General features: G+C 41.7%; 1 protein-coding gene across 1 annotated transcript in view; it reads right to left on the bottom strand.

Moving 5' to 3' along the window:
* The window catches only part of pax5 (paired box 5), a 59,797-nt gene that overhangs the window by 29,982 nt on the left and 16,898 nt on the right, over positions 1–12,917 (bottom strand). The window contains exons 3-5 of the mRNA XM_034687314.1: positions 11,186–11,383; positions 10,382–10,443; positions 7,085–7,210 (exon numbers count right to left, since the gene is read on the bottom strand). Of these exons, the coding sequence (XP_034543205.1) occupies positions 7,085–7,210; positions 10,382–10,443; positions 11,186–11,383 (386 nt within the window). The remainder of the gene's footprint in view (positions 1–7,084; positions 7,211–10,381; positions 10,444–11,185; positions 11,384–12,917) is intronic.

Raw genomic sequence — 12,917 nt, 5'->3', positions numbered from 1 at the left:
TACTGGGAGTAGGGGGAGTTATATGACGGAAAGGTAAGGATGGGGAAGGGGCACCAAATATATATTTTTTACTTGGACTGAAAATATAGATCCATTTACACCAGATGGGGACCCTTAAGAAGAAAAACAAAGAGTGAGAAAGAAAGAAAGAAAGAAAGAAAGAAAGAAAGAAAGAAAGAAAGAAAGAAAGAAAGAAAGAAAGAAAAAAGAAAGAAAGAAAGAAAGAAAGAAAGAAAGAAAGAAAGAAAGAAAGAAAGAAAGAAAGAAAGAGATACATTGGATTGATTGGAAAGTCTCAAACTGGTTGTATCATCCTTTTTATTCCAGTCATTCCTCTTGCACCTCATATTTCACCTACAGAGAGACATACGGTGCTACATTACCCAAACTGCAACTCAACAGCTGACAGTTCTGTTTGTTTTCATCAGAGTGTCTGCCAATTCCAGCCTCATTTTTCTGTGGTTGGTTATTACTACTCTACTTTGATTGGCTAGAAAAGCCATTTTGAAAAAAGTAATTGAAGAAGTCTTACACAGACACTTGGGTCTGTATTCAGACGTGTTGTGCTTGTAGCACCACTTGTTGATATCCATGAGATTTCAAAGCATTAAATTGCGCAATTCAGCTTTTTTTATCATAAATATGTGTACTACTTGAAGTTGAGTAATTGAAGCTGTAGTTTACACGCTGAAGACAAAATTTAGACAGGATGTAAACATGCTAATAGTTAGCTGGACCATTTAAAGAGTTAAATTTAGAGCTAAAATTAAAGGTAACAATGATGAACCTTTGATTGAATTCGTTCTTTGGTGCAAGGTAGTAGGGGTATGTAGCGTAGGCTGGTTTTGGTTTGTAATTTATCATTTGCTTCAGTGTGCTTTTTCAAACAAGTTTGGCTGAGCTATAACCATAGACTGTATTAAATATGGATGTAGTACCCGTGACATCACCCATCTGTTTCTGAAGCGCTGTTTTGAGGCCAATCGGCGGCGGCAGCCATATTGCTGCTGTCGAGTGATTGTGACGTAAAGAGGCGGGCTTTGAGCCTCCTAGCCAATAGATACAGTGTTCCCGCCTGTCAATCAAGTCAGCTGTGCCTCTCATTGGAAGACTCGTGATCTCAATATCTTCAAAATTGCTGCGTTAGAAAAAAATTCACCCCCCTACAGTGTGTGCCGATCAAGAAAGTAGCTATCCAGACTACACTCGTCTTTTGTACCAGGCTGTAAACATGTTTATTTCTGCTGTGAAGATCGGCTTTTTTAATTGGTGTGTATGTGGTTTCCGGTACTTCCAGAGCCAGCCTCAAGTGGATCCTTGATGAACTGCAGTTTTTAGCACTTCCGCATTGGACTCATATTTTTAGACCGGAGGTTGCCGCTTGGAATATAACCTGTTCTATCATCAGTGCTAATGTTTGTTGCCCCATCTGACTGCATGTCATTGATGTTGCTGCTTCCATGTCTCATCAGATAAACACATTAAGACTTATAGTGACCGACAGCTCAACGGCTTGACCTAGCCAACTGTATTTGCTAACTGTATGTCTCCAGTTTGAGGGCTAACTATTTGTATCTGACATCTGTTCCCAAATTTACAAATGCTAACTCTAGAGCTAGTAAACAGCACATGGGCACTAACAGTCATTTTGAGTTCATTTCCGAGACTTCAAGTAGACCTTGAATCTTTGGACGGCATCTTGACGCCTCTGACTCTCACACAGAGCTTCAAAACTCTCTAAACCTCGTTTCACCTTCTCAGTACACAAAACCTCTTTCACTCACTCACAAACACACTGCTTGATCATAATCTCTCTTTCTCTACTAGAATCCCTCACACACACTCATATACAGATGCTGGGAGCAGAGTGAGTGTATGGCCCAGGTCTCTGGTGACAGACCAATCAGGGGGGAGATAAAGCCGGTATGATGCTTTAGCCTGGTAACCCACGGCGACCCATTTAATCCCACCGGCCAGTCCCCATGATGGAATTCAATTGATCAATCATGTAGCTCTGATGGCACCATTTCAGCCAGCTTATTGCTTTTTGCTTTCTCTCTGTCGTACACACACACACACACACACACACACACACACACACACACACACACACACACACACACACACACACACACACACACACACACACACACACTCTGAACGACTGACTCAACCTGTCACAAGGACGGACCCACAAAGGACCAAAGAAAGACTGAAAACGAAGGAGACAACAGAACCCGGCTGTAATCGAGCAGTAAGAACAAAGCTTTTATTTATGATAATCAATATAGTTCATTTATCTGTATCACTGTGTGTTTTGTGTGTGTGTGTATGTGTGTTGTGTCTGTGTGGGTGGGTGGGTAGCTTGATATCCGGCTGGTCTCATTGTATCCATGGATGGGTAAAGAAACTCATTGCCGTGACGGGTTAAATCCTATTCACTGTCGGATACACACACACACACACACACACACACACACACACACACACACACACACACACACACACACACACACACACACACACACACACACACACACACACACACACACCCGCACACACACAAACACGCACACACATGCATTCATACAAACACACACACACACACACACGCATTCATACAAACACACAAACACACACACACACTCACATACACACACGTACACACACACACACACACACACACACACAGCTGCCTCTATCTCTGCGAGTCTGTCTCAGAAGGGAAGCGCTTCTCTTCCCTCTTTTTCAGAGCAGAACAAAACAAACAATGAGCCCTTATTGTTCTCTCCTTTCTGCTTTTTTCATCTCTCTTCCGCCTTCTCTCTCTCTCCCTCTCCCTCTCTCTCTCTCTCTCTCCACCACCCTCTACCTCCAACTTGGCCCGTATTTGCCATTTATTTGAAAACCAGGGAACAGCTGAATTATCAAATCCAAATACCTTTGAGAGTTTGACGCCTTGGCACCTGTATGTGCGTTCATGTTTTACTTCTGTGTGTGTGTGTATGTGTGTGTGTGTGTGTGTGTGTGTGTGTGTGTGTGTGTGTGTGTGTGTGTGTGTGTGTGTGTGTGTGTGTGTAGAGGAACGGACAACACCAGAGTACATCTTTTTGCACTTGACATAGATTATCATACTGATAGGGACAAGGGCCATAAGTCTGACCTCACAGCCCGGCCTGTGTGTTTCTGTGTGTTTCTCTGTGTGTGTGTGTGTGTGTGTGTGTGTGTGTGTGTGTGTGTGTGTGTGTGTGTGTGTGTGTGTGTGTGTGTGTGTGTGTGTGTGTGTGAGTGTCCCATGTTAACTCCAGAGATCAAAGTTTTTTAGGGGGGGCAGGAAGCACGGAGAGAGACTCAGGGTGAAGGGCGGCGCTCACCTCCCTCTTCTCCTCCATTCTCCATCTTTTGCTCAGTCCCAGCCTCTTTTATCTGCTAAGCTGCTGCATGTCACAGTGGATGCACAACAGGGTGAGGGGTCAGCTTAACATTCTGGGTAAAAACATGTCTTATTCCCTCTCTTCCCTTAACACTAATTTCAATGATTTTCCTGGAAACACAGCATAAAATCATAATTCAAGGACAGAAACATGCCGCTTCTCATCTTACTTTGCTCCATATGCATGCATGATACACATACACACTCACAGGCAACACACACACATTTACACACACACTCACAACCTTTGTGTGCAGGAGAATAGGTTAAGATACAATAGTCCCCTTTTGGCCCCACAAGTCAAGTTCTTCCATTCACTCTCATTCATCTACATTCTGCCCCCCGGTCACCCCCCACTTCCCCTCTCTTTGGCTGAGGGCACAGGTCACCACAGGGCTTTACCCCCCCCCACACACACACACTCCTGTTGCCGACACACACACTCACTCAGAAGCACGTTAGCTTGATCATGCCTTAAACAGCTGCCATTTCTATGCTTTTGATTTACAGCAGAGATTAAAGTTTCCCTGAACACAAGTTTGTATGTTATTCTTGTTTCTTACTTTACGCTGTGACACAACATGACATGATACAATGATATGAGCTTTGTTACGTGATATGACCATGTGACAACAATCACAAAAACATGCTTAACAGTCCCTTTTTTCAAACACAAACCCTATGGTACTTATCAAAATATATTTACTCCACTTGAATGGGGGATTTGGTGACACAAGACAGTGTGTAATGGTGAGCTGGAGCTAAATACTCAATAATCAATAAGCATCGGTCTTACCACAGTTAGCATTGGCATTCAACCACCATACTAGCTAATACAACTGTTAGCTGGTAAGTAGCTAAAAGCTACAATTACTCCTCGATAGTGTTACAAGATCATTAAGTAAGGTGTGATTTCCTATTTAACACAACATTTGACCTTGTCTTCGCTTAAACAAGCCATCAGCAAATAAGTGTCTTAATGCAAATGTTAGCTGTTGTCTGAAATAAGAGAAGTGGTCTTATCAAATATGTTGTTTTACTTGAAAATATGGCCCCATCTTCCTCCAGGTCTTCATTATCAGTTTCTTTCTTAGTTGTTCATTACTTGGTAATTGGTATCCAGTTTTATGACAATAACTTAACAAAAACTTAATAATTCTACTTACAATGGAAACCAATTGTATGACAAAATATCAGGAATCAAGCTTCCCAATCAGTGTTGCCAACTCCTCAGTGAGGAAAGTAGCTATTGGCTGTCCTAAAAGTCGCTAGAAGTCGCCAAATGACGTCATCGACTAACGTCGAGGGAGAGACAAAAATAGGTTAAAAAACACCCTAAATATGTTTATAACTACACTTAGGACCCTAAAAAAAGTCACTAAAAATAGAGACAAAGTCGCTAAGTTGGCAACACTGTTCCCAATATGAGCGGGAAATGGCCTCCATGTGAATAATGTGAATTCTACCTCCAAAAAGACTGACATTTAGAGTAATCATTGTAAAAAAAAAAAAAAAAAACAGGTACCTAATGACACTTACAACAACTCAGCTCCATTTGAGTGTGTGAGGGAACCTACAAGAATACTACTGTATGCAATAGTCTTGCTAATACTATATAGTGGTCATCAACAGAACAATAAAAACAATGCTAGTTAAGCCTGTGCACCATATGTATCATATACATGTATACAGAGGCTGGAGTCCCCATGCAGCAGTTGCTGGTTTGACTCCCAGCCACGTCCCTTTGCTGCATGTCTTCCCCCCAGAAGAAGTTTGTCGAGTGTAATACGCAGATGAGGTTCACTGTCACAGACTCATCTCTGCCGAACACTCATATGTGGTAAGAAACAGGTTTAACCACCAAGTCAACAAGAGAGGTGGTGTGATTTGCGCATGGCTACTGTTATGTTCGTACCTACAAGCATATGCATGTGAGTGTGTGTGTGTAAAAGAGCTTGCATTACTGTTTGTGTGTGCATGTGTTTGTCTGTCCATGTCAGTGCATGCTGTTCCCCCTGTCGCCCCTTGCTGTGTGTGTGTGTCATTATCCAGCGGGGGCTGCTCTAATGGAAGCTGTGATTAGCAATGCTGTTAATTAGACCACAGAGCCAACCGCGCAGACCTCCACCACGGAAACACTGCAGATAAAACGTGACACCCAGTGACACAATGCTGGATGCTTCACTGAAGTGATACAATATTTTTGATACGAATTATGAAACATGCAGCCGAGTTAAGTAAAAACAACAGACAGACCACACATGTAGCACATGGTGTGGCATGTCATGCACATAAAGAACAAAGTGAAACAATGATGCAGCTAATTAGATTACAGCTTCTATTTCTTGTTCCTCAGAGCTTCTATTCCAGCTGCAGATACAACCATGGAGTCTTTCACACAGACATCACATAATAGTGTGGGATACGTTTGGATGACTAGAAATTACTCATTATTCTTTTCATTAAAGTAGACCCCTGATACATACCGACTTGCAATGGTTGGTAAAAAAGACATGTGTAGAGATAGCAGTAACAATGGGTGAACTCCTGTTTGGATGCAGGGCCCAGGAAAAGAAGGCCATTGCTTTCTTATAATAAAAGTTAAATTGTTTGCATTTTGGTTTGGATTTTTCTGAATTTCTATTCCTGTATTGCTCCCATCATGGTCACTATTTGCACCTATGCTTTACCACTGTTGTATTATCAGATGTAACTGTATTTTCAGTCTGTTCTTTTGGAAAAGAGAAATAAGTTGATTGTTTAGGAAGAGTTGTGATGTAAATCAAGTTCTCTTCCAAGTTTTATTCTTGTGCATCCTGGAATGTTTTGAAAATGTATCAGCAGTTTGAAAAGGACCCCATCCTGTAACTGTATCTATACCTGTGCATGTGTGTGTGTAGTTTTGTGGGTCCGTGTGTTATGGAGAGAGAGAGAGAGAGAGAGAGAGAGAGAGAGAGAGAGAGAGAGAGAGAGAGAGAGAGAGAGAGAGAGAGAGAGAGAGAGAGAGAAAGAGAGAGCAAGAACTAGCCCCCAGTGGCGTTCTGTCACCCCCCCTCGCTCCGACATCTGGTCCTGTCTCATTTACCGCAGGAAACTGTCTGTGTGATGGCTTTTTAATGCTGCTGACACGGCCACACACACACTAACAGACCATGCACACAACTATGCACATAACACACACACACACACACACACACACACACACATCAACACATATCCACAAACATATACATACAGTTCAGTAAGTGAGAGCCCCCAAATGTGCACACTCCTTCATTAACATGCATGCAACATTGATCCAGTATGACAGCGTGGAAGATCAATAGTGCATACATAAACTGTTCTCTCAGGTAAGTCTCTGGGGAAGCTCTGATAGTAAACAAATACAGCTTTCTCAATGAAGATGTTTGCTTTAGAACTCCCATACTACACACTCACACACAAATCTGTCATCGATCCTCCTGTGCTGAGTTCTTTCCATCTGGGGTTGAGGAGGGGGGTCCTGAGACTGTCCGTACTCATGTAATGTGTTTATGTATGTTGTGTATTTATAAAAGAGCACTTGAAAATTTCCTTCAACACTACAACAAATTCAGTGAGTCAGACCAACAGTCACTCTAGAACATCCTAAAACGAATCATTTTTGCTTACCGTCGTCCCTCTTCCTCTTGCCCACGTCAGCAGCCGAGCTGATACCCAGAATGCCGCTGATGGAGTATGACGAACCGGCCGAGTCACTGGTCACGGCTGAAACTTGTGTGGCAGCCACCGACGTCGCTGTAGAGAGACCACAACAAAACACATGGTTTTATTTTGCGAGTGGAGTGCGTATGGGCCTGCTTTCCTCAGTGGTTCTACAAGAAGTAATTCCAAAACCAGTCAGAGCAGTTATAAATCAAAGACTTTTCCTTTGTGTTTTTAACTGTGAGAGTGAAGGCTTGGTTTACTTCAAGCCTTTGAAATTTGAGGGAAATCTCTGCTCTTGATCTTGGGGGACATTTTGGGTGGCAGGGGTCTGATTGTTTCATTTTGTATTGTTCGTGTTTCCTCATTGAGTTCCATGGAAGTTTGGCTTTTTGGAAAGCACAAGTCAAAAAAATGTAAATCCTGCAAGAGTGGGAAAGGAGGTTTTCATTTTAAATAGTCAGAACAAAAAGCTTGTTTGGTTGGAAAATAAATTTGTTAGGAGCAGCTTTGACTTGAGAATGTTTTCATCTTTTGTCTGCAAATGTGCAGTTTCCTATTTTTATCAAATGATAAATAAATAAGTGTTATATAATATACATCAGCGGAACAGATGTTTTGGTTAACATCTGTGAGATGAGCAAAGAGCAATGGCTCAGGCTCCACTTTATCCACCTCTGCTTACGTTAAACTTTGAAATGGGTAGGAATATGCTACTCTAAAAAGCACCTGGTTTAGAGCTCAAATATACAAGAATGGTTCTCTTTACATGTGCTCGATGGCACAACTTTCTTTTTAAAAACTTTTCAAAGATTGTTTTTGTACATGATCAAGCAGGTGAATCAACTAAGAGCAGAGGCTAGAAACTAAACTTCTGCTGCGTCATTTAAAGCTACATTTTAACCAATATGATAAGATGCGATAAAATAGAACAGCTGTAATAACTCCCGTAAAAGGACATTTTGAAAATGTCATGTGTCACCAAAGTCAATCACCCACACAAAATGATTTGTGCATTATTTTTTTGCATGTCCGTCCCTGTGTCATATGCATCTACATACGATATTTGAGACTGCTGAATAAATCCCTCAATGCATAAAAAATACTTTGATACAGTCAGTCCAACACTATAATGATACCTAAGATATTCTGCAGGCTTTTATTTATATTTAAATATGAAACCTTTAAAGTAAGGGCAGAAAATCCTATTTTCCTCTACTGATACCCATGCACTTAAATCTCCTGAAACTTCGCTCAGCCACACAGACCAAATTGAAGCTAAAAAAAAAAAGACCACAAAGGACCCGAGTCTGTCTGTGTTTTGCTCCTCATGTCTCTCCCTCTAATCTTCCCCCTGGAGGAGACAAGTTCCTCGCTGGGCGACACAGCAACATACTTGTCACCGCTTCAGTGACACACACACACATTCTCTAACCTCCTGACACACACACACACACACACACACACACACACACACACACACGCACGCACACAAACATCTGCACACATCGCAACATACAGTCATTCCTTGGTCCCTTATCTGTGCCCCTGTAAGCGGACGTGAGGGTTGAGTGACAGTATGGTATCCCAGGAGGGACAGAAAGGTGTGGAGACAGACATCCTAATCCTCTCTCCCAGCAGACCCCCAAACACAGAAAGACAAGACCGCAAAGGGAATAAAAAACAAAAAAAGGAAAAAGATAAACCAGGCGATGAAGGTCCCTTCTAGTCGTTACTCTCTCTCTAACGACAGGGAGACTATAATGAATGCATATCCCTCCTTTTCCCATCACTTGATTTAGCACTTCAATTATCTGATTTTCCTTTCTCTTTCTTTTGACTCTTTTTTTTTATCACAACGTAACGCTTTTATTCTGCAAATCCAAATGTTCAATTTTCCGCCTGGGAGTGGGACCCATTTATCTGTGTAATCTGTGAGCGTGCAGAGTGTGTGTGTGCGCATGTGAATCTGGTGTGTGTGTCTTGGTGCATCTAGGTGTGTATGCATGTGCGGTGTGTGCGTGCTAAATGTGTGTAAAAGGCAGGAGTCAGGGAGCAGTGCGTGTGAAATTAATTTAGATTAATAGACAATGTGCGATTATGAAGATATGAGAGACACCGAGACACAATCCACTGCAGGGCAGAGCAAGGAGGAGAGAGAGAGAGAGAGGGAGAAACAGGCTCTCATGTTAATGCGTACTCTGAGATATCCATCGGAGGTGAGGAAATAACAGTTCAGTCACATCTGTAAAAGTTATACTGCTTAAGTTTGTAACATGATTTAAAAACTACACATGAATTTTCTTCATTTATTCTAATGAAGATAGCTTAAGTTTGTCATTATCTGACAAACATAAGCTAATTGTGCGACCTGGCATATTCTGTTCAATTCATCAACTGACACACACTGAATTTAGGCCTTTGTAGCTTCAAAGGGTCTTGTATCACTGGGAAGTTGCCCAATCTGCCTGCGCAATAATCTACTCTTACTGTAGACTTGAATTTGTGAACAAAACTAATGATCATCATTAGAAGACACTGTAATTAATAAGATTTGTTTATGAGCATAAGGTAGATTTAGACGCATGAATAGTTTAAAAAAAAAAGGTTGCTCTGGGATTTTTCTTTCTTGGATGTGTTGTTGTTGTTTCCTGATAACTCTTGTATGATTAAAGCTTTTGTTGTGGTAGGAATTGAGTCGAAGTTAAAAAGCTAAAGCGCTTTGAGCTCCCACATTATTATTCTTTAATTTTGTGGTTATCCTCTACTGGCTAAACTGACGCTTGCATTATGTTCTAAATCACATCTGTACCTGGATGATATAATGTTTGCAAGCTAAGGTTCAGTGTTCCATGCATCCATGAATGCACAAATCAACTAATTAGAGTTGACTGTGCTACTTGCAGCATCCCCAGTTTGAGTCTAGACAGATCCCTTGTTGCATGACGTCCCTTTCCTTTTCTCTGTCCTAAAATCAAGAATAACATGCTAGTTGAAAATCTAAAGGTTTTTATGAAGAAGGAAATGAAAGTAAAATAAATCTACAATCTATTCACTTACTTTTGGACTCTTAAAGCAAAGAACTCTGCAGCAGAAAATCTCCTGCCTTGATTTATTCGCTTAAGTTAAGGTCCAGCATTTTGATATGTTTCTTTGTTCAATATAAAGCACGAAGGCTTCACTCCAGAGAGATTTGGACAAAATCGTCTCTGCTGTAAAAGTGCTTTGACAGTTGGAAACAGGATTTTTACAGCAGCGACCTACCTAAGTTGTGAGCCGACACTGAGCCCGTTTGGCCCGGCTGCTGAACCTTTGTCCGAATGATCCTGCAGGAGGAGAGAGGAGATATTAGTGTGTGTGAAGCGGTCGTTTGTGTGTGCGTGAGAGGGTTCTGAGTGACAGAGAGAACATGACCATCGTGGGAGCAAAACTGTGTGCGTGAGTGCACGGTGTGTGAGGGTGTGTGTGAAGTGGCTGAGGGAGGCTGACATGGCAGAGGGGCCTCACACTTCCTGCTTGGCTGCTCATGCAAGCCTTTCCTTCCTCTTTCTTTTCCTTTTCTCTCCTCTTTTTCCTCTCCTCCCCTGTCCTCTCATTTCCTTTCCTTTTCCTTTCCTTTTGTGTCTGTTTCTTTCCTTGCTCTCGCACACCTTCCTTCCCTTTTGTCTGCCTCTTTTGCTCTCTCCTTCTCTCTCTTATTTCACTATCCCTCCCTTTTTCTGCCTCTATGCTCAGGGGAAAGGGTTGTCATTGTACCATCGTGTTGAACCACTGAGCTGCAGCCACTTCATACATATGGAGACTGGGGCCTCTTTACCATTCTCTCTTTTTTTCACTCAAGCACACACACACGCACACACACAAACACACACATGCACACACATACACATTCACAGTATTATATTGCCCTTTGCTCTACCTGCCTAAGTGGATACTAAGACACATACACACAAACACACACACACACACACACACACACACACACACACACACACACACACACACACACACACACACACACACACACACACACACACACACGCACACGCATTACACAGACTCTAGTACCTGTTGATGGAGCTGACACTGGGGACGCTGTCGTTGTCACACACTCTCTCGGCGAGGAGCCTGTCCCGGATCTCCCAGGCAAACATGGTGGGGTTTTGGCGTTTGTAATCGGCGATCTTGTCGACCACTTTGGGAGTAGCAACCTTTGGTTTGGATCCCCCGATTACCCCGGGGCGGATACTGCCCGTTTCATAGTACCTGCAGATCAAAGAAGAGAGGCTTGTGTTGGTCATAGGAGGGCTAAAAAAGGTTAGAGTATTTCTCGTAGGAGTTAAAAGGAAAACAGTTAGTGGTTACACCTGTAAATGTTTCAAAAATAACATCTCTGTTTCTACTGTATAATACCGTTATGTCCTATTGGGTATTTTAAATATTTTTAAAAGCAACATGTTATGCCTTAATATGTGAAAGAACTGAAGTGAGATGAAAAGTCTCTGTAAACCCTCCAGCTCGAAAAGCTCCTTCACCATACAGGACATCTTTCAATATCATTTTTGAAAGAGCTCACAGTGTTCTAAAATCTTTGCTCCCAGAATGCAGGCCTACTTAAGTCTTCTAAAGTAATATGAGCCATATAGCCTTTGATTATCAGGCCACTCCTTTGGATACACCAGTTTTCATCTGAGAGGCAGATATTCCTGTATTTTTTTTAGATAGGCTTAAACTTTCTCTCTTCATCAAGCTTACTGGCAGGGCTTGCTCAAGCTTGCTTTGGACCAGTCTATAGTTAAGCTGTTATAGGCTTACACTGTGGGAGGACTTGATGCGTGAGCTCCTCTCTAACTCTGCCTCTCTTTCCATCTGCCGTATATATGACTGTGCAAAGTTATAAATCACCACCTATTTTTAAATAAGAGACCAGTGCGAGTCGTATCCCCTTATCAACGGCTTGCACTGGTCTCTTATTCAAAATATATGTTTGTTATAAACTAACAGCGCATTTTTAAAAGTTAGTCATTTGTAACAGAGAAATTGAATAAAGGAAACAATCTTAAAATCACACGCTATGGTCTATTTCATGGTCTATGTCTCATATTCTTGTTCCTTCATTCCAACCCAACAGCTTGTAACTGGGCAAAAAACACTGACATGTGACAAATAACTGTCCATCTAGTTCACCCCTCCTTGAGCTTTGGTCCACTCTATCTCAAATCTCTTCCCTCCTGGCGTGCCAGTGGAGGGATGACCTTCACACAGCAACTTAACCTCCCCACTGGCCTGTGCAGTCCCTGCTCTTCTTTTCACATCTGATCTTCCTGTCTTTTGCCACTCTCTTATTTCTGTACTGACGGGTCTGTTCACATTCATTCAAGTGACATTTTGAATTCTCATTCTGCTTATAAAAGCCTGATTCAGTCCAATATAGTGGTCCTCTTTGAAGTCATAGTCTTTATGAGTTTGAACCTCCCTATTTTGTTGTATTTTTCCACTGAATTTGTCTCACCCAGACTGCTGAATCCTCTCGTAAGCTTCTGGTGACATAACTATGTTTTACAGACAGTAGGTTAGGGTAATTTCCAACATTTGCATTCATTGTCAGTATGGAAAAGTTACCACAAACAATTAATCAGTTTAATTTTAAAAAGTTAAAATTCCCTGTAACCAATAACTTATAAATGACATCTTAACATGATGAAGACAAGACAGAAGGAAAAGTACTCATTCTTAAAAAAACCAACATGTGTTAAAAGCGAAACCAGCATCATCATCATCATTATCATCATCATCACAC

The sequence above is a fragment of the Notolabrus celidotus genome, chromosome 7, assembly GCF_009762535.1.
Source record: "Notolabrus celidotus isolate fNotCel1 chromosome 7, fNotCel1.pri, whole genome shotgun sequence".
In the NCBI taxonomy this organism is placed as follows: domain Eukaryota; kingdom Metazoa; phylum Chordata; class Actinopteri; order Labriformes; family Labridae; genus Notolabrus; species Notolabrus celidotus.
This window is presented reverse-complemented; position numbering and strand designations above follow the sequence as displayed.